Source organism: Erigeron canadensis, chromosome 3 (genome assembly GCF_010389155.1).
Source record: "Erigeron canadensis isolate Cc75 chromosome 3, C_canadensis_v1, whole genome shotgun sequence".
NCBI lineage: Eukaryota > Viridiplantae > Streptophyta > Magnoliopsida > Asterales > Asteraceae > Erigeron > Erigeron canadensis.
The window spans coordinates 17,073,011-17,095,217 of NC_057763.1; the positions used below are offsets into that span (position 1 = coordinate 17,073,011).

A 22,207-nucleotide genomic window follows, 5' to 3' on the forward strand; every position below is an offset into this window, starting at 1 on the left:
CACGCGGGTCATATTGGATCGTAAACAAATTGTTTCATCTTCCTACCGGGTCATATTGGGCAGCTCAACAAATAAAACGGGTAAAACTCCAATTACGCCATCTCCATTCCCCACTCCAGTTTCCAACTCTCGAATCACGCCATCTCCTCCTCTTTCTCTCACTCTCACTCTCCGGTCACACGTCACCCTCTTCAGCCGATCCCCGCCGCCTGTGGTTTCTCCCCCGCCGCTGATATCCGGTAACACTTCTGCCTTCTCTGATTTTGTCATATTTTTGAGTTGATTTGATTTGTGTATCTATATTTATATATCCTGTATCTATAGTTTTACTAAGTTTAACCTATTTATGAGGTTTTCATTCTTTCCCTTAATAGTTATTATATATAATTATTTTTTTGAAAGGTTATATTATATATAACAGATATATGTAATTGATGGGTCATGTTGAATTTCAATATATTAGATTAGATAGATGTAAGTAATGATTTAATGGGTCATGAGATTGCTGTAAATTACATATCAATTGGGGTCTTGTATATGTCATTGTCTGTATTCATGTGTCGGTTGAGCTTGAAATTTTGATATATTCATGTGTCGGTTGAGCTTGAAATCGGGCTTGGTTTATTGAGATACTAGTCTGTATCTGTACAGTGAGGTGGCAGCAGACAAAATAAATATTGTGTAGTTTGTGTTGGTTTTTTTAGACTAGAAAGAAATGGAATGATGAAGTTAGATAAAGGAACATTTCAAATACTGACACCCCGTCTTCTTAGCTTAAAATCAGTGTTAAAGTTGAGACAATCCACAAATTATACGTCATTGAGCTTGTTTTTATCAGATATTGATTTCATGGGTCTTTTTGAGTTATTGATGTTGCCAATCAGTTTAAAATAGATCTTAAAATTGTTAAGCTAGTTGTTACACGTTTTCTAATTGTTTAATTGGGGTCTTGTTTAAAATAGATCTCATGTCGGACCAACAAAGTACTAGAGATGAGATTGAAGATGAGGTATCTTCATCGAAATCAAACAAAGAAAGATCTATAGTATGGAGCTGGTTTGAAAGATTTGGGCCACCGGGTAATCAAAAGGCGAGTTGTACCGTTTGTAGAAAAACCTATTGTGCCAACCCAAATTCGGGAACATCAAATATGAATCGACATATACCTAAATGTTTCATTGTTGATGAGAATGGTCCACTAAAGAAGCGTGTCCCCTTAGATCAAGAAATGTATAAAGAGAATTTGGCGATTTCAATAATCAAACATAATTATCCTTTTAGCTATGTTGGGCATGAGGCAAGAAGGGATGTGCACACTTTTTTGCATCGTGATGCGAAGCCAATAACAAGGAACACTGCAAAAGCAACTGTCATAAATATATACGAGAGAGAAAAAATGATTCTCAAAGGGCAGTTGGAAAAACTAAGTGGTCGGATTTGTTTGACTTCAGATTTGTGGACTTCTATTACAACAGATGGATACATGGCATTAACGGCTCATTTTGTTGATGAAAACTGGGTGTTAAGAAAAAAAGTGTTAAACTTCAGATTTATACCGCCACCTCATAGTGGTTTATTGTTAGCAGGGTACTTGATTAGCTTTTTAGCAGATCGGGGAATTGAGAAAAAGATTTTCACCATCACTTTAGATAATGCAAAGTATAATGATGGTTTGGTAGATTCTTTAAAGGGACATTTACGTTTGAATGAGGCGTTGGTTTGTGATGGAGATTTCACTCACATTCGTTATGGTGCACATATAATGAATCTTATCGTGCAAGCGGGATTAAAAGCAATTGAAGGAGCTATCAAGAAGGTTCGTGATTCGGTGAAGTATGTTAGAGGAAGCGGTGCAAGAAAGTTCAAGTTCGCAGAAACCATCCAACAACTTAACTTGCAATGTGGAAGGCAAATTTATCAGGATGTTCCAACAAGGTGGAACTCTACATATCTCATGCTTGATTGTGCAATAGCTTACATGAGTGCTTATGATGCTTTGGAGTTAGTGGATCTATGGAAGAATGGGAAAGGATCAAAGTAATCACAAAATTCTTGAAACCTTTCTATGAAATCACAACTTTGTTTTCTGGGAGTTTTTATCCCACTTCTAACTTGTATTTTCACCAAGTGTGGAAAATTCAATGTAATATTGAAAATGGGATTAGAAATTCAGATGAAGTGATTAGCAAAATGGCAAAAGACATGAAGACGAAGTTTGATAAGTATTGGGAATATTATTGTATGGTGTTGTCTTTTGCTGTTATTATGGATCCTCGGTATAAGGTCAAGCTTATTGAATATTGTTTTTCCAAACTTGATATGGATGAAGAACTCCGTGTAGCAAAAGTGGAAGAGATTGTTGATGCACTATATAAGTTATATGATGAGTATGCGATTCTTTCGAGCAAGGTAAGAAATTCTTCCATGGGTGAGAGTTTAAATGTTGGTACATGTGATTCTTTGAATGGGGACGAATTTAATGGATTCGAGTCATTTCAAAGTCAATATGAAAAGAATGACACGAGTCACAAGTCACAGTTAAAAGTATATTTGGAGGAACCCGGTATTAATAGAAAACAAAAGATTGATGTTTTGCACTTTTGGAGAGATAATCAAGATAGGTTTCCACAATTGGCTCATATGACTTGTGATAATAGAGCATCCCCATTACTACAGTAGCCTCTGAATCATCTTTTAGTATTGGGGTCGGATTATAAGCAAATATCGGAGCTCCTTATCAAGTTCAAGTGTTGAGGCATTGTTATGCACTCGTGATTGGTGGTTTGATATAGAAGGTATTAAAGATCTTAGATTATGAAGTCGTTCTATTTCTAACTTATTATTCTTAAAGCCTTTTTTTTAATATGTTGTAACGTTTTTACTCGTTTTTACATGTATAGATGAGGAAGAAGAGGAAGGACTTGCTGAAGACACTGAAGCATTGATTCCAAGTTATAGTAGTACTACTAGCAGGATGTGAAACAGCTCTAAAGATAGGTACTTTTTTTCTTAGAAGATTTTTTGTCCATCTATAGAAACGGATTACCCTTTTTGTAGAATGCTTTGCTTATCGTTTGGAAATTGGTTTATGGTACCATATATATAGATGCTAATAAGGTGGATAATTTTTAGTGTGAGATATATTCTGGCTTCTAAGGTCCTAATTGTATTGTATCTTTAATCAACACATAATGGCAGTATCATATAGATATATAGTTTGTCTATTTGTCTTACAAATGTAGTTCAGTGCTTGTAAAACACATGTCTTTGAGCAGGTAGTTCAGTGATGATATAATGGTTCAATAGCTTGTAAAACACATGTCTTTGAGCAGGCAGTTCAGTGATGGTTCAGTATCTTTAATCAACACATAATGGCAGTATCATATAGATATATGTTTGTCTATTTGTATTATAAATGTAGTTTGTCTTATGTATTTTTTATGGGCCATTTGTAGGATCAATTGGGAAGAGTTTTCCTTTTATCTTGTATCAACATTCCGTTTACAACGATTCATGTCTCACTTTAAGTGTCCATATTGGAGGCGTGTCACGCAATTCCTGGAGAGCATTTGGTTCAAGCTGCTGGACAGTCATTTTTGTTCTTGTGGCATAATAGTTAAACTATGTATATGCTTAAATGCATTGTATTCCTGTTGGATCTTAGTTTGTAGTAGTAGAAAGTCCAAGAGTATTTAATGGGATTCTGAATCAATGTAGTAGTAGGGATTATGCTGCTGATATGAAGGGATATTAGAATAGTAAAATGAACATAATGCATTCATTTTTGAACTTGAGAGCATTCACTTACTTTTGGTTTCAATATGCATTTTAAAAAGTTTAAAGTTTGAGATGTTACATGGTTTCAAACTTTTGGTGGTTTAGTTTGCTATTTTGAAAACGGCCCGTTTTGACCCGACCCGTTTTGACCCGACCCATTTTGACCCATTTTCAAAACAACCCGTATTGACCCGGACCCGTATTGACCCGTTCCCGACCCGATCTGACCCGCACATTGTGCCACCTCTAGAGTAGGCTAAGAACATTCTGATTGCCTCTAATCTTGCCATAGGAGCGTCTCATCATAATTAATTCCATCTTCTTGTCTGTAACCAAGAGCAACCAATCTTGCTTTGTTTTTGGTCACTACACCTCTTTCATCCATTTTGTTTCTGTAGACTCACTTGGTACCAATCACAGTTTTGTGATGAGGTCTTGGAACAAGTTCCTAGACCTTGTTTCTTTCAAACTGTGTTAACTCATCTTGCATAACATTCACCCAAGATGGATCTGCCAACGCTTCATCAATCTCAGTGGGTTCCATCTTACTCACAAAGTTGACAAACATGAAAAAATTGCCTGTTGCTTTTATTCTTCTTTTAACACCTCAAAGAGGATCACCAATGATTTGATTAATGGGATGACACTTTGTCCATTTAGTTACATGAGTTAGAGTATTAGAAAATGGACTGATTCAGATTCAAAGGATCAACATATTCAGTTTGAGTAGAAGACTGGCCAGCTTGAATTGGAGTAGTAGGATATGAGTCAGCTTGAGTGTCATATGATGGATTTTGAGTATTTTCCTCAGTAGGGGTAGGAACAGCTTGCGCATTTTTTTTTGGGTAATGGGAATTTTAATATCTCGGTGAGTATATTATATCACAAAACCCAAACAATAATGTACAAATGATTTGGCAGATTACCAAATCCAATCACTAGTATGACAGGCCATACGAGTGTTAAACAAGCAAAACGCAAACAAAAACAACTAGAGTTACAATATGACAAGTAACTACAAACTCAGCCAAGCCTAAGTAGCATCGAACAAAAGAAGGCATTGCTAGGCGGATCCCACGCTTCCAGAATTCTAGTAACATTAGGAGAGTTTTTGTACTTCAGCGAAGCGAGCCTCCATCTTACAGTCGATTTGATAACTTTGTGAATAGCCACTGCAGGTCTCTTTGAGCTAGAAAAAAAACGAGCATTCCTTTACTGCCAAACATAATAGGTCGTAGCAGCCACCAGAAGTCTCCCAATTACACTCCTAACCGATCTAGACTTTGCTCTAACCATCAGCCAATCCATAATATCTTCAAGTTTTTCAGAAACATTGGACATTCCAGCTAGGCCTTTTACACCACTCCAAACCTGTTGAGAAAAATCACACTCAAAAAACAGATGGTTATGTGAATCAGGACCTCTCTGACATAGCGAACAGCAAAGAAGACGCATATTCAAGTTACCACCACCACCCCAACGCATCATTTGATCTTGAGTCTTTAACTTTCTCTGAAGGATAAGCCACATAAGGAATGAGTGGCATAGTATGCATTGAGAGAACCAAACAATTTTGTACCAAGGAACTTCCTGTTCCCGCTTTCGTATAATATTCCATACTCCCCAAGTTGAAAATAGAATAATGGAAGCATTATTATCCTTCCAAATCAGTTTATCACTAGAGTTATTAAGTTGAAGATGAGGGAGGTCAATCAAAACAGGAAATAAATCGAACCAAGCGACTGGCCAAAGCCAATTACTACCATTCCTTATGTTATGAAGTCGAGAGTATAAAGACAAACCTGCATCTCGTATATTTCTCGGCCTTATAAATGCAATGAGAGGACATTGATCAGCCCATTTATCATACCATGCCTACGTAGATTGCCCATTACCAATATTAGACAAAATAAATGGGCGAACCAATTCTCTTAACCTTAGCAGCTTCCTCCAACCCCATGAACAATCAGAAGGAATCGGTACTTCCCAAATACTTCTATTCTTCAACCTATTAGAGTGAACCCACCTTACTCAAAGAGACTCCTTATGTGTCAATAAACTCCACAGGTGGCTGGTTAAAAGCGCCTTATTCTGGGTAGATAAACGCTTTATTTCCAACCCACCTTCCTCTTTGGGAAGGCAAACTGTATTCCAAGAAACTTTGGCCTTTCCCCTCTTCATAGGACCTTGACACCATAAAAATTCTCGCATTTTTTGCTCTAGCTCCTTAATAATTCTAACTGGTAGGCTAAACACCGATGCCCAGTAGATATGTAAGGACGAAAGAACAGATTTAACCAATTCAAGTCTACCAGCGAATGACAACAACTTGTTCCTCCAATCTGTAATTCTTCTCTCCATTTTCTCAACAAGAATTTTACAATCTCTATAAAGGAGCCTAGAAGAGACTAGAGGAACACCCAAATATCTGATGGGAAGTGTACCTTCCTCAAAAGGCAAGATATTCAGAATACTTTGCTTTACCTGATCGGAAATGTTGCAGAAGAACATAGTGCTCTTTGGCAAACTAGGAACCAAACCCGACATATCCTTAAAATCATTTAAAGCCTGCATAATAGCCTTAACTGAAGTAGAATCACCTCTAGCAAAAAGAAACAAATCATCAGCGAAACATAAATTCACATCTCTTTCCTTTTTGCACTTGTTGTGAAATCGAAATCTGGAAGGACTCTCCACAGTTTTATGCAAAATAAGCGTTAGTACCTCCATTACCATAGTAAATAAATAAGGTGACATCGGATTCCCCTGCCTCAGGCCACGCATACCTTTAAAGTACCCATATGGGTATCCATTAATGTACAGCGAATAAGAAACAGAGGATACACACTTCATAACCCAATTGATCATAATCGGGTGAAAACCAAACCTACATAATGTAGACCTCAGAAACTGCCAATCAACCGTATCATAAGCCTTTTGTATGTCAATTTTGAAGGCACATCTAGGAGGACCAGTGTTCTGGTGATAATTATGCATTAACTCCTGAGTAAGAAGAATATTATCTGAAATTCTTCTACCCGGGACAAAGGCCGACTGATTAAGGCTTATAATATCATGAAGTCCCTCTTTTATCCTGTTTGTTAATATTTTACTAATACACTTATAGATAGTATTACAATAGGAAATGGATCAAAAATCATTGATAGCAGATGGCGTAGGGACCTTAGGAACCATAGCAAGGAAAGTATGATTCACCACCTGAAGTAACTGCGCCGTACAGAAGAAGTCATGAACAGCTAAACAAACATCCTTGCCAACAATAATCCAAGCATTCTTGAAGAAACCTGAAGAAAACCCATCAGGACCCGGGGCTTTATTATCATCAATAGAAAACATCACGAGCTTTTCTTCATGAGTCACTCTTCTAATCATAGCTTCAACTTTGGAAGAATCCAATTTTCGGAAGAATAAATCAGGAGATGGGCTAATCGTAGTGTTACCTGCAAAACCCAAAAAATTCTGATAATGATGGACAAGAGCAAGAGGCGCATCGCCACCTTCATGAGTAACACCAGCACTGTCCTTAATAACTTCAATACGACTTCTATGATTTTTACATTTGACCGAATTATGAAAGAATTTAGAGTTCTTATCACCAACACTCAGCCAATGTACTTTCGACTTTTGTTTAAGAAACTCTTCCTCATCCAGTGAAGCACTTCGAAAATCTTGTAACAATTTAGTTTCCTGTACACGAAGTTCACTATTATTCGGGTCCACATCTAAAACCTTTTGAACATCATCAAGCTGCTTCCTTAGTGAGTCCACCTTTACATGTAAATTCCCTTGCTGTTGCAACAGTTTGCGCATCGGTGACTTCAAAGCTTGGAGTTTTTTAACAACTTGGAACATGGGATATCCTACCACTACATAGTTCAACCAAACAGCTTCCACATTCTCTTTAAAGCCCTGTTTTTTGGTTAAAAAATTAGCAAATTTAAAGGGTTTTGGTCTATCACGAGTAATTGAAGGTAGCTTCAAGATACATGGCGAATGATCCGTAACCCTATAAGGCTAAAACAAAGCACACGCAGCTGGATAAGCATCAGTAAAACCTATATTTCCCATCACCCTATCTATCTTCTTAAAGATCCCATTTCCATTCTTGGGTTTCTGATTCCATGTGTAATGAAGACCGGAGCTATTAATGTCAAAAACCTCAATAGCTTCAACACATTCCTTGAAGTCACGCATACCAGTGTTAATACTGGAGGACCCCGCAAAATTGTCTTCAATATTCAGAGAAGAATTAAAATCTCCCATAATAACCCAAGGTTTACTATTAACAAACAATTTATGCCTACATAAGTCATCCCATAAGATCCTTCTATTCTTATAGTAGTTGTCGGCATAAACAAACGAATAAAATAGTGATTTATTATCTACCTTAAAAGTAATCTGAACATGCATAACCTGATCAGTTTGTGAGATAACCATCAGGTCAACCAAATCCTTATTCCAGCCAATGAGAATACGAGTACCCTTCAAACATAGATTACCATTGGAGGTCCAATCCCACGTCCGACAAACCTTCTTGCACACAGTAGTTAAACAAGTAACATCTACATGCGACTCCATAATTGCACATACATTAAGATGGTGCTCATTAACTACATATCGAACCTCTTTTTGTTTCAGGGGGCGGTTCAACCACCTTATATTCCAAGAAGCGATACTACCCATTTGAAACCCCTAAACCGGGAGTGCTTGCCCCCTCAGAATTAATATTAGGATTAGGGATATGAGAAACAGAATGAGCAGCTTCTTCAAATACAGTTTCCACTTCATCCTCATCCGATTCCATGGCATCAAATCGTTCAGCTATTACTTTAGCTTTCTTACTTTTAGCATCCAATTCATTCTGGTTCACAATCGGTTCACTTTCCACCCCATGATCATTCAGCACATCAAAAGAATTCTGGTCATGAACTGATGTTGACGTACTAGCTGCATTCGATTTGTTTTTCTCATTTCTAACAGGCATATATTCAAAATGAGCCTTCTTTGTCACATGGCCATGCTTTGCCTTATTTTTCTTCTTCACCTGCTGAAACCCATCTTTATCAATAGGAATTGCCTTGTCATTAGTAACCTTAACATATTTTGGGCGTTGTGTTTCACTATGACCAAAGACACAACAGGTAGGACAACGTGGTGGCTTCCATTCATATTCTACCTTGGTCTTCTGCTTTGTATATCTGTCACCTTCCAATTCAGGAATAGCCACAACTAGCTCATCCTTAAAATCACAATCAGCAGAAATCTCAATCAAGGTACGTGCGTAATTAGCTCTCCCCCAAGACTCCAAACACATTGTAGTGGTATATGTATCTAGCATCTTAGGATTACCTAATTTAGAGGCTAAGAGACTAAGTCCATCTTCCGTGTATGCAGCAAGAAGGACATCATGCAGTTTTAACCACACTCCAATAGACTTAATCTCTTCTTTTTTAAAAGATAAGGACGGGTTCCATATATTCAGTAGCAAGGGAACACTTCGAATCATCCACGACCCTTCCTCAAGCACCTTCTCCATTCCCTTTATGTCATTAAACTTAAAGAAAAAGAAGCCATTTGAATTCATCATTATCTTAGAAATGCCAAATTTATTCCAGTTATTACGAGCAAAGTGCTCAACAACCGGATAGGCTAATCTATTTCCTAAAAAATAACCCACCAGTGTGTTTTGGAAACGTGAATTGACCTCATGTACAGATTCTCTAGGGAGGACAATATCTGCCCCATCTTGTATTTCTTTTGCTTCCATCTTCCTAAAATTAACTTTTTTATCACTCATGGAACCTTGTAATTTAGAAGCATACGTACTAGGTTCTCTTTCATCACTTCCCTCCTCAGCTGCACTAGAAGAGATATTGACATTTTCCACATTATTAATTACCTCATCTACCACAGCAGAAGCATCAATTCCATCCTTTTTGGAATTCCATTCTGACTTCTCATATTTATCAGAAGAACTAGTATGATAACCATCTTCACGATAATCTTTACCCTCACTAACTCCAGTTTTAAGTGGAGTAGTAAATTCCTCAAACTTTGAATTCTGGCTCTCATCCTTTTTACCATCAATAGTATTTTCAACTTCAGAGCTACCAGTAGTTTTTTTTATTGACCTGTGAATCACTACGTAGAGAAGCAGAGAAACCCTCTACATTAGTATCTTTTCCAACAGGACCATGTTTAACATCGGATGAACCCTTTTTAGGAATAGGGTTACGAACAGCACCCCGCACCGGCGCGGTAGCCTTACCATCAATTTTATTTATTTTACTCGCTAAATTACCGGTAGGAACAATACCCTTAGGTGGATTCGATCCCTCCATAACTAAAAAAACATGCAAACAAATTAACCAGAAACCCTAGAAACTAGCAACCCACAAGAAAAAACAAAAGAACAGCAAAACCCTAGCTCTAGAATAAACCCTAAGCTATGTTCGATCCCCTTATATGATTAGATACCCAGGTTAATTCAAAGAAACTAACACGTAGAATCCAAAAGAACTGAGGATGCTAACCAAAAAGAAAGATCAAAACGTAAACCTAGGGCGGCTGCAAAAAACAGAAAAATAAAACCCTAACACGAACAAACAGCTAACCTAAATCAAGATTACGATCAGATTCCATAGAATAAGATAATAATCACGATTAGATATGGCTGATTAGAGACGAATTAGGGTTAGAAGAAGGAAGACGATCGCCATTCTAGAGAGAGAGATTAGGGTTTTTTTTCAAGTAACGACTACTGTAAAAATCATAAATTAAAAAAACATGGATTAAAAACTTAACCTTTCATATTCATATAATCGTTTCTATTTCTAAGGTTTACCTATTATGAAACCTTTCAAATTTAAACAATATATCTATATCTAATGTATATAAAAATACAAAAGCCTTTCACATTCAAACATTATGTTTCTATGTCTAAGGTTTTTATATAAAACTTCCTAGTTGATAATCTTCTATTTTCAAATCAAAATTTCTATATCTAAGATCTTCAACTAATAACCATTGACAAAAATAGAACCCTAAAACGCTCTCCCCTCTTGGCGATTTTCGATCCCATGGCTGCCCTTTATTGATTCGATTTCTTATTCCTTGTTAATGTGTCCCTCTCCCTAGTTCTTGAGTCCTTTGGACTTCTGAATTCGGTGATGTGAATGTTAGAGGTGTAGTGTCATTTCAACTTAGCGTTTTCTTTCCGTTTTTCTTTTGATTGCCGAAATCCTAGACGTTCTCTTCTTCTGATCTTTTAGCAACCTTTCCAGATTGCGGCTAATTGTTTAGTTCAGCTAGATCGCCGACCATCTTGCTAACGGATTAAGGTTAAGTTGATTGTTTTAGGATTTCTTAGGGTTAGGGTTTCTCTTTGCTGCCGTTTTTCTTGCATGGTATTATGGTAACCTGATTTATGAAGAGAGCTGGTTCAATTGATTTATCTGATTTACTTAGTACTTTTGATAGAATTAAGAGTAGAGCTTCTGATCGTATGAATATGGATGACGTCCATAAACCAGTTAGGGTTCCTACTTCTTCTAACCCTAATTCTGGAACTTTTTCTGATGAGGGACAAAATAATGGGGATTTGAAGAAAGCTTCAACTGATGAAGCTGGTAATGATGAGTCGTATGCAAAGTCTGAGATTCCACCCATGCCTCCTCCTCCTTCATATCAATCATTTGATCAGAATCAGAAGGGTACAGAGGAACTAAGCTCAGGTACTGGGTCTTATGCTTCGAAGTTGAAGAATGATACGTCTCATTCTTATGCTTCGACATTAAAGAAAAATAATGTGCAGAAAAAAGTTAATTTTAGGTACATTGATACTGAAGCAGGTAAAGATGGGACAGATTTGGTGCTACCCATTGAGTCGGTAAAGGAAGTGAACAATAGGTTTCTGAATTCATTGTATGGTTATTTCCTTGGTACTCGACTGGCATATCCTGTGGTGGAGAATTACGTGAAAAATGCTTGGGCCAAGTTCGGATTGAAGAAAGTAATGATGAATAGCGTTGGTTTCTTTTTCTTTCAATTTGAATCGGCAAATGGAATGAAACAAGTATTAGAAAAGGGTCCATGGATTTCATTTTAAGTTAAGTAGAGTAGTAAGTAGCTAGGCGGGTTTCAGCAAATGCTGCATTTAGAATCTCCAGCGCAGTTCACGTCACAGCTACTTTCTTGTCTGCAACTATAATATGAAATTTTCTTTATCCGAAAATCCGTCGTAAGTCCTGTCGGGATTCGCTCAACTCCTTTATTTTTGAATGAGTGGACTCCTAATACTTGGTTGACTAAAAATGAGCTGAAAAAGGTCCCTGTTTGGGTGAAACTATACGATGTTCCTTTAGCGGAATATACGGGGGATGGATTGAGTATGTTAGCTTTGAAACTGGGGAGACCGATTCTCTATGATTCGTATACCAGTCAAATATGTTTGAGTTCGTGGGGGAGACATAGTTATGCTAGAGCTTTAATTGAGTTGGATGCTTCTCTTGAATGGAAGGATGAATTGGTTATCGGTATTCCTAGTTTGAATGGGGATGGTATAACAAAGGAGGTAGTAGGAGTGGAATGCGAATGGGACCCTCCTCATTGTCAACACTGTAAGATTTTTGGTCATGACGATCTAGGTTGTCCTTTACAAGTAACGAAATTAAAGGAAGCAAAAGGTAATGAAGTTCAGAATGATGATGGTTTTATCGTGGTTAATCGGAAAAAAGGGAAATCCAAGGAAAGACAGATTGAGGGTGTCAAGTTGAACAAGCCTAAGCCTAAATGGGTGCACAAATAGAAGCAACAGAATCCTTTGGATCTTAAAAAGTCTCCTGTGAATGTTCCTAATCAGAATAAAGATAACTTGCATGCAAAAAAGGATGATCCGGGTACTTCAAATGTGAGCACTAGTAATTCTTTTGCTGCCTTTTCTGATATGGTGGATGATGTCCCTGGTGATAAGGGTGGGGGGACCTAATTTTCAGAAGACTCTTAGTGATAATAGGGGTGGGGGTCCGAATTATCTGAAGGATCCTAAACAGGCTTTTGATGTTCCTGATTCAGATGATGATGAAGTTGAAGATGGATTTGATGAATTCAAGCAATCATTTTCTTTTGGCACTACAGGGGCAAGCACTCCTGATTTAGGTGTGCCTAATGTATAATATTGCAACTTGGAATATTAGGGGGATGAACCAAACCCCAAAGCAAAAAGAGGTTCAACAGGTACTTATAGATAATCATTTGTCTGTATGTGCTATTTTGGAGTCACATGTTGCGGCGTCTATGCTGACCAATGTGTGTAGTCGAGTTTTTCGTAAATGGATTTGGGTTTCTAACATGGCTGTGTGTGTGAAGAGTCCTAGAATTATTATTGGCTGGAATCCGGATGATGTTGACCTTATGGTTCTTTCTCAGTTAGATCAGGTCATTCATGCCCAAGTGTTTTTTAAAACTGATAATAAAAGTGTCTTTTGCTCATTTGTTTATGCACATAATAGATATGTTCAACATAGAGAGCTTTGGGATAATTTATCTTTACATAAGAGATTTGTAGGGGATAATCCGTGGTGCTTATTTGGTGATTTCAATGCTACTTTAACTCTGAATGATCATGCTAGTGGTACCTCGGCTATGGATATTGCTATGAGGGAATTCAATGAGCGTGTAAGGGATATTGAAGTGGTTGATGTTAATAGAATTGGCCTTCAATTCACGTGGAATTAGAAACCACAGGGAAATCATGGTGTTTTGAAGAAACTGGATTGGATATTAGCTAATGTCAAATTTCAGAGTGTCTTTTCAGGTGCTGTTGCTATTTTTCAACCTTATAGGATTTCTGATCCTGCTCCTCCTATTTTGAGGTTTCCTAAAGCTTCTAAGTATCGACCGAAGCCTTTTAAATTTTCCAATGTCTTGGTTCATCATGATAGATTTAAAGAAATTGTTGCTGAAGGTTGGGCTCTTGAAGTTGTTGGTCACCCTATTTATAGAGTGGTGAGTAAGCTGAAGGCCCTTTAAAAACCTTTTCGCGAATTACTTTATAATAAAGGTAATCTGCATGAAAGAGTGAATAAACTAAGGGTGGATTTAGATGAAGTACAAATTGCTTTAGATCGTGATCCTTTTAATATTGAGCTTAGAAATGAAGCAGTTATGTGTCTTCAGGCGTTTAATGAAGCAGTTTTCGATGAAGAACGGTTTCTTAAGCAAAAGGCTAAAGTTGATTGGCTTAATGTTGGTGACTCGAATTCTGCTTATTTTCATCAAGTTGTTAAAGCAAGAACAGCTAGGAGTGGAATTGATGCAGTCATGGATTCTAAAGGAAATGTCAATGATGGAGATCAGGTCAATTCGGCTTTTCTTGATTATTATCTTAATTTTCTTGGTCAGGTTGGTGTGGTTAACTCTCTTGACACTTTGGATCTATTTGTTAATGTGCTATCTTCTGAGCAAGCTTTGGAAATGATAAAGCCGGTGTCTAGAGAGGAAATAAAGCAAGCCATGTTTTCTATGGGGGATGATATGTCTCCAGACCCTGATGGTTTTTCTGCATGTTTCTTTAAGCATGCGTGGGATATTCTTGGGGAGGAAGTGATTCTTGCGATTCAGGATTTGTTTGTTAGTGGAAAGCTGTTGAAGGAACTTAATCATACTGTTATTGCACTTATTCCTAAGACTGATACTCCTTCAAATATTACTGATTATCGACCAATTTCTCTTTGTAATGTTCTGGTTAAATGTATTACAAAGATAATTGCTAATTGTATAAAGGATTCTCTGGCCAAGCTTGTTAGTGTCAATCAATCGACATTTGTTCCAGACAGAAGAATCTCGGATAATATCCTCTTGACTCAGGAGCTCATGCATAACTATCATCTGGATAGAGGCCCTCCTCGTTGTGCTCTTAAAGTTGATATCCAGAAAGCTTATGACACGGTTAACTGGGACTTCCTAAAGCATATTCTGATTTGTTTTGGATTCCCGGAGCGAATGGTTGGGTGGATTATGGAACGTGTTACTACAACCTCTTTTTCTCTTAATAATAAATGGTGTTCTTCACGGTTTTTTTAAAGGAAGAAGAGGTTTGCGTCAAGGAGATCCGTTATCTCCATATTTGTTTACCTTGGTCATGGAGATGCTCACGTTGATCTTGCAACGAAAAGTGAGACAATCGGAGGATTTTTCCTATCATCATCATTGCCGTGAACATAAGGTTATTAACTTGTGTTTTGCTGACGATTTGTTTATATTTATGCGGGGTGATGTTAATTCTGCAAAAGTCATCATGGAGGCTTTGGAGGAATTTAAGCTTGTTTCAGGTCTTGTACCCAGTCTCCCTAAGAGCACGGCTTATTTCTGTAATGTATTGAATCATGTTAAATTGGCTATTTTGAGCATTCTTCCTTTTGAAGAAGGTACTCTACCTGTTAAATACTTAGGGGTACCACTTATCTCGTCCCGATTAATGATTAGGGACTGCAAAGTTTTGGTTGACCGTGTAAAGAAAAGGGTGGGAGGCTGGAAAACTAAGTTCTTATCTTTTGCAGGAAGGCTTCAATTGATTTCGTCAGTGATTTCTTCTATGCATGTCTATTGGGCCTCAGTTTTTCTCCTTCCTTCGAGTACTTTAAGTGACATTGAGCAAATTATGCGAGGTTTTCTGTGGTGTCAAGGTGATCTTCAAAAAGGTAAAGCTAAAGTTGCCTGGGAGATTGTTTGTTTGCCTAAAGAGGAAGGTGGTCTAGGTCTTCGCAACTTGAATTAGTTTAATATTGCCTTGCTTTCTTCTTGTATCCGGCATTTGTTGTCTCGTAAGGAGTCTCTTTGGGTTAAATGGATTCATACTTATAAATTACGAGGTAAGAATTTTTGGGAAGTTCCTTGCCAAGGGAACCTCTCTTGGAGTTGGCGGAAACTACTTCAGTGTAGAAATGTCCTAAGGCTGTTTTTTTGGTTTCAAATAGGGAATGGAAGATTGGCATCGGCCTGGTTTGATAATTGGCATCAATTTGACCCTTTAATATCCAATTTTTCTCCACGGCAAATTGCTAATGCAGGATTTGGATTGGATGCTACTGTGCGAGATATTATTCAAGGAGTGTGGAAATGGCCAGATTCGTGGAATGCCCGACTGCCCAACTTACAGCCACCTGTGATGCAAGAATATGTCTGTGACTTGGTGGTTTGGAGGGACGCTAATGGTGCTACTCATGAGTTTTCTGTTGCTCGTGTTTAGGATTTAATTTGGCACTCTTCTCCAAAGGTAGACTGGTTTCATTTGGTGTGGTTCAATCAGCGTATTCCTAAGCATGCCTTCATTCTGTGGTTGGTGTTCAAACAAAAGCTTAAAACACAGGATATGCTGAGTTCTTGGGATGTCCATTCGCTATCAGTCCTTCCTCAAGTTTGTGTATTTTGTGGGCTGCAACCGGATTCCCATAGTCATTTTTTTTTGAGTGCTCATTCTCTTTACAGGTATGGAATGAGGTGCGAATTAAGGCTGGCCTGGCTAATCTGTCAGGTGTTTGGAATGATACTAAAAATGAAATCCTTCCTGTTGCTAAGAAAAAGTCCATGTTTAGTGTGGTCGCCAAACTGGTTCTTGCAGCTTCTGTTTACTATATATGGCGAGAAAGGAATGCACGAATCTTTAAAAAGAAACGAAGGTCATGCAAAGAAATTGCTACATGTATTGTTTCTACTGTTCGATTGAAGCTTGCTACTTGCAGATACAAGAGGACAAGACGAGTGGAGCATTTTCTCACTTCATGGGATCTTCCATTTTCATTAACTAAGTCTTTGTAATTTTTTTGATTGTGTCTAAATTTTTCTGTTTTTCTGAACAATTGAAAGTGGCATGTCACTTTCTTTTGGTTGTTGCACGTTAGTACATGGGTTGTAAGTCGTCTTGACATTCAGTCAAGCGCCTATTTTTAATTGATATATACAAATAACCAGGGGTGACGGCCTTTAACTGAAAAAAAACTAATAACCATTGCTATCATCATCTTATAATTACTATATAAACAGTGTATTATAAAAACCTGATGATCTTAGCTCTTCAAATATCAAGACAAGGCTTTTGTCTTGTCTTTTGCTTCAGAAGTCCTTTCTTTAGATTGACTTCTCTGCATATAGACTATAAAATAAAATTTCGAGACAATAAAATTAATTGCTATACCCGAAACTCGATCCTCTGAAACTTCAGATTTGAAAAGCAAACTTCAAACTCTCTGTATCGTCATGACAATCAACTAATGCACCAAAGCTTGTCGTAGTTCTCTCCCTCAATGATAAATCTCTCCGAATTAAGCACACTCAAGTCTCTGCTTGCCTTGCATAACCGGCATATAATAGAGAGGTTGAATTTCCAACAATCAATGCTGAACTAGTTGACTTCCATGAAAGCCGTAAACTTTGAAACTTGAAGCTCAAACTTCAAGAACATGGATCTTGTTTCAACAACAATATGAAACATGTCTCCAAATCCTCTGAATGTTTCTTCTGATCACTTGCACAGTCTTCAGACAAAATAGTTAAAATACAGCTTCTTGTGCTTACACCTGCACATTCAAGCTTGAACAAAATACAAAACGAGATAAAAATAAAAATATTATTCTTCATTATTTCATTACAATACTAGCAATGACTTAATCTAGAACTACATTTTTCATTTTTTTTTGGGTAAAAAAAGTAAAAAAATAAATGCTATCGAAGTTAATTGTTGAGTTAAGGTTTGAATCTTTCAGACTTGATTTTGAACTCAAAAAACTCTTTTGAGTTAAGGTTTGAGATCTCGGATTTTGAAATTTTGAAACTTGTTAACTTGAACAATCTAATGTTCTTACAACCTCTTATACACTCTAAAGGACTTGTGAATTTGTTTAAGTTTTGGTTTGAACTTGTTTGAGATTGAACATGTAACTCATATTAGGTTTGAGTTTGATCTCTGTCAATCAAGTTTTTGAACCTGTAGACTTGAATAATTTTGGGTTCTAACTTAATATCATTCAGATTTGGAACTTGTAAACTCTTTGAGTTTAGGTTCTTAATTTAGATGATTAAAATTCAATGACGGCTCAAAGTCTATCCTCTAGAAGATTCCGAGAAATCTTAGAGTTTCAAGATAAGGCCAAAAATATTGTTTTAACAAGGAGCTACTAGGTCATCTCTTCATTGTATATATGAACAACTGTGTCATGACGTTTTTCTAGCAAGGAGCTACTGGGTTATCTCTTGATTGCATATGTGAAGAGCCGTGAGATGAAGATGAGAATGAGAGATGTGTTGAAACTAAAAACAAACATATAGGTTGCATTGAGAATTTTGTAGAGAAAAGAGGGGATAAAAATTTAAAACCTTCTTTGTTTTCTATACAAAATTCTGGTTACTTGAAATAAAGTAGATCGTGATGTGTTAACAGAGTTATATCATGGTATCTTTCTGGTTTTGAATCCGTGTGACATGTGTCTGACCTAATTATTGGATCAAAGGCACCTGATTATAAATTAGGTGATTCAAATGAATCAGATGAAGATTGAAGACTGGGATTGAAAGTCGATTAAACGATAGATGATCTTTGCTAATCATGTGTTTGGGATTTTGACTTAGAGCTTTTGTGATGAAATTAATCATTTGTAGACAAGTAGTGGATGATCAAACCTTTTGTTAATTCCAATGATGTAGAGATGATTAATCCGGTAACTAGTGAAGGGGTTGCAGATTATGTGGTTCTCTATGTATTTTGGAGATGCTTACCTTGAGGGGGAGATTTGATACAAAAGAAGTCAGGTGATTGGTGAATTCGTTATGTTACAAGACAAAGTCAGACACTAGTGGTTGAAGACATGGATCTTGTGAGTGTTGCATATCTGAAACTCAAGTAACATAACTTCTTATCTTTGTGGAGGTTGGTAAGATTCAATGCTGATTGTTGGAGATTTAACTTCTCTATCATATGCTGGTTAAGCATGAAGATCAAGTGGATTTAGGTATGTTGTCTTGCATGATATCTGTTATTGCTTAGAGAATAGATAATATCTGGATTGCGTGGAGGCAATGATTTATGGATTACTTTAATGTTATGATTTTTGGAATGATAATATTGCTTAGCTTAATTTGGAGGAGGATACTGTTGAGGGGGAGAATTACAATCTGTGTATTGGATATGTTAGCTGACAGAACGATATAGAGATTTTGCAGTTTAAAAATTAGTGTGCAGCGCATGAAGATCAAGTCTTACCGAAAGAAGACCTGATATCATTGGTTAAATGGAAGTCTGTTGATGCAGATTCTTTTAACTAATGATTGTCAGAATTTATAGCAATTGTCAAGAAGTGTTTGATTGTGCATTTCCGTTACTATATTGTAACAGCGCTCAATTTCCGACTAGGACAACTTACTCATATTTATCTAGGTATCTATCCCTAGAGAATTATTAAGAGAATTGGCCTTCTAGACATTTAGGGCATAGCGACAATTGCCCTCTAGTACAATAAAATGCCTTAAAAATGCCATAAACAATAACCATAAACATTCAATACAATCTCAAGCTATAAATTAATTCCAATTGGACTTGACGGAATGTCAATGACCAAAAACTTTATTTCGAGAAGTAAAGTTATAATATATATATATATATATATATAAAATGTAATTGTACAAGAATCACAAGTTGTGATAACAATCAAGAATTCTTATAAATGCCCAACAATTTAAGCATCAAGCAAATTAAAGTGTATCCAAACACAAATATAACTTTACAACTTGGTTTATATATAATGACCATCTTAAAATATATTCATAAACTATAATGTATGTAAAACTGTTGAGATTAAATAAGTAAATATATGTATGTCTAATAAAAATGCAAGATTTTAATTAAAGAGTTAAGTAACAAATTTAAGACAAAAGAATGTGTACACACATACACATATACACGGATATATATATATATATTTATATGTACATGTGAATACAAAATATAAAAGTCTACTAGCTAGTTTATTTAAATGTCTATACATGCATCCACACTTACATACATTTTATACCAATACACATACACTTACAATATACTCTTAAAAAATTTTAAATCCCTCCCCTTTTTCTCTTCAAAAACCGGCCCCCACTTTTCCCCATACCCTTCCACCAATCAAAATTTAACTAGATTTTACACTCCCCACACACAAACCCTTTACACTCAAAGCATTTTCTCTTCCCAACACACACACTCGAGTAACTTTTCTCTTATTTCTCTCAAAAAAAATCTGCATTTTTTCCTCTCTTCCTCCTCTTCATTTCGACATAAACAAGCAACAAAAAGGCAAGAAAAAAATCAATCTAAAGTTATAGTAATAATAAAAGTTTTTAAAGGATTAAACAAGGGTTGATGCAAGAAAGGTTTAAGGGTTATTTTAAGCTTGGATTAAGGGAAATTTTCTGCATATTTTCATCTCCAAAACCGAGTTCATCAAGGGTATAAATCTTCACCTCTTTGTTAGATTAATCTTGTTTATGTTTATATTCAAAGATCTTTATCAAAAGTTTATGTTTTCTTCTTGTTTCTTTGAAAAACACACTTGATGAAGGCAAGTTGATAGAATCTTTCTCATCATACTCATGCATGTCAAAATCTAGAAGAAAGATTCAAGGATTCAACAAGTTTATGACCCAAAAGTGTTGTTATAGATTAAATAACTTTTAAAGTGATTTTTCCTTTGAAATATGGTCATATTTTTATATATTTTGATGAATATATTTCTGGAGTTTTTCACAAAAATATGTTTTTAAGTTGTTGAATTGAAGATGGATAAAGATTTGTTGTTAAAATGATGAGATGATTACATGCATGCTTAGATTTGCACTAGTTTAAGTTGTTTTTGATTTGGGATTTGAGATGGATCTTTAATTGATGATTTCATATATATTTTGATGTTAAAATACATGTTAATAATCTGGAATTTATGAAGTTAGTACAAGAAATCAGGATTTTATAAGAATTCAAGACAAAACTATGCATAAAAATCACTAACCGAAATCACAAGAACACAAATATAAATTCATCACTTTCATCACATGATTTGTCCATAAAATATGAAATAAAATCTGGAGAAAACACCAATGAAAGATTAAGAGATGAATTAGAATGAACAAAATGTATTGGGTTTGCCTACATAAGTATTGGGTGAAGCCATAAAGTAAAGGCATGCATTGGGCAAACTAAGTAAGCTGACAGAATCCATCTTCTGTCTTTGAACGAGAAAACTGGGCATGTGAGGGCATTTTCAAGCAAAACTTTCAAAATAAAAGTTGTAGAGGAACGAGTTAAGAATAACCAACAACTAGAATTACTCAAAAATACTGAAGCAAACGAAAGATATGATTTTTCTACTGAAACTGGTCAAACTGTAATTTTGTCTGTATATTTTATAAACTTTAACAATTTTTTATCTCCTAATCAATAAGGTTCCAGGAGGTAATACCTGGTGGACAGTAATTTCAATGTGTCATGAATTTAAAATAAAATCATGGGATTTTTCTAACAATCAGAACATCAAAAACTTTTATAAAACTTCTGATGTCGCAAGCAGTGCCCATTCGGGACAGTTTGTGTTTGGATAATTTTTAAGGACACCAAACATCATCTAAAAATTCACAAAAACACTAGATACATATAAGTCACTGTGTAAAAATCATGAAGGTCCAAATAGTTCGGCTTGACCCCAAAATAGTAGCCAACATTTCGTAAAAATCTGAATTAAAAACAGAAAATTTGAAAGGAAACTAACCATTTATATAATGGGCTAAAAGATGCACTAAAGACCATAATGGGCTAACCCGGCCCAAATACTAAACCCATAGAACCATAAATCAGTAGGCCCACTTGGCCCAACAAACCATAAAGTCCAATAACCAATATAACCTATTAAGCACATAACCCAAATAAGGTTAAGCCCAATAACTAAATTAAGCCCAAGTCACTTAAAAACCCATCACATTTTGGCCCAATTGATAATGGCCCATAACACTTAAACGAATTTCATGAGATAAGTGTAATCAAAATAAAACAAAGATAATTAAGTGAGATAGTAATTATGTTAACCAAGCTATATATTGATATCACAAATGCTAATTCGCGTTAAAATCGGTTACACAACAAATGATGAATAAGGATAACATAACTTAATATGGCATTTCTATAAGGTAACCTAAGACGCCAAGTGAAACCACAAATGAAGCCAAGTTACCGAAATTTTAACAATTATAACTGCGTATATAATGAAAGTAACCTTTACACCATCAATCTCTACAACCAAAATGATGCGAATATTAGCAATATACTTGGATCCCACAATTGATGGTGTAACAACACGATTTCTGCTATTGATTCGATCTCAAC

General features: G+C 36.1%; 3 protein-coding genes across 3 annotated transcripts; 1 reads left to right on the forward strand and 2 right to left on the reverse strand.

Annotated features, from left to right (window-relative positions):
* Nucleotides 1-967: 967 nt before the first annotated feature.
* On the forward strand, nt 968-2,041 carry LOC122591579 (zinc finger BED domain-containing protein RICESLEEPER 2-like). The gene has a single exon (XM_043763840.1). It carries the CDS (start codon nt 968-970, stop codon nt 2,039-2,041), a length of 1,074 nt encoding a protein of 357 aa, XP_043619775.1.
* Nucleotides 2,042-4,989: 2,948 nt separating this feature from the next.
* LOC122591580 lies at nt 4,990-5,737 on the reverse strand. The gene is made up of 2 exons (XM_043763841.1): nt 5,714-5,737; nt 4,990-5,652 (listed from the first exon to the last, which is right to left on the reverse strand). The coding sequence occupies exons 1-2, from the start codon at nt 5,735-5,737 to the stop codon at nt 4,990-4,992; spliced, it is 687 nt and encodes a 228-aa protein (XP_043619776.1).
* A 1,190-nt stretch (nt 5,738-6,927) lies between these two features.
* LOC122591582 lies at nt 6,928-7,608 on the reverse strand. Its single transcript, XM_043763842.1, has one exon. It carries the CDS (start codon nt 7,606-7,608, stop codon nt 6,928-6,930), a length of 681 nt encoding a protein of 226 aa, XP_043619777.1.
* Between the last annotated feature and the right edge of the window lie 14,599 nt (nt 7,609-22,207).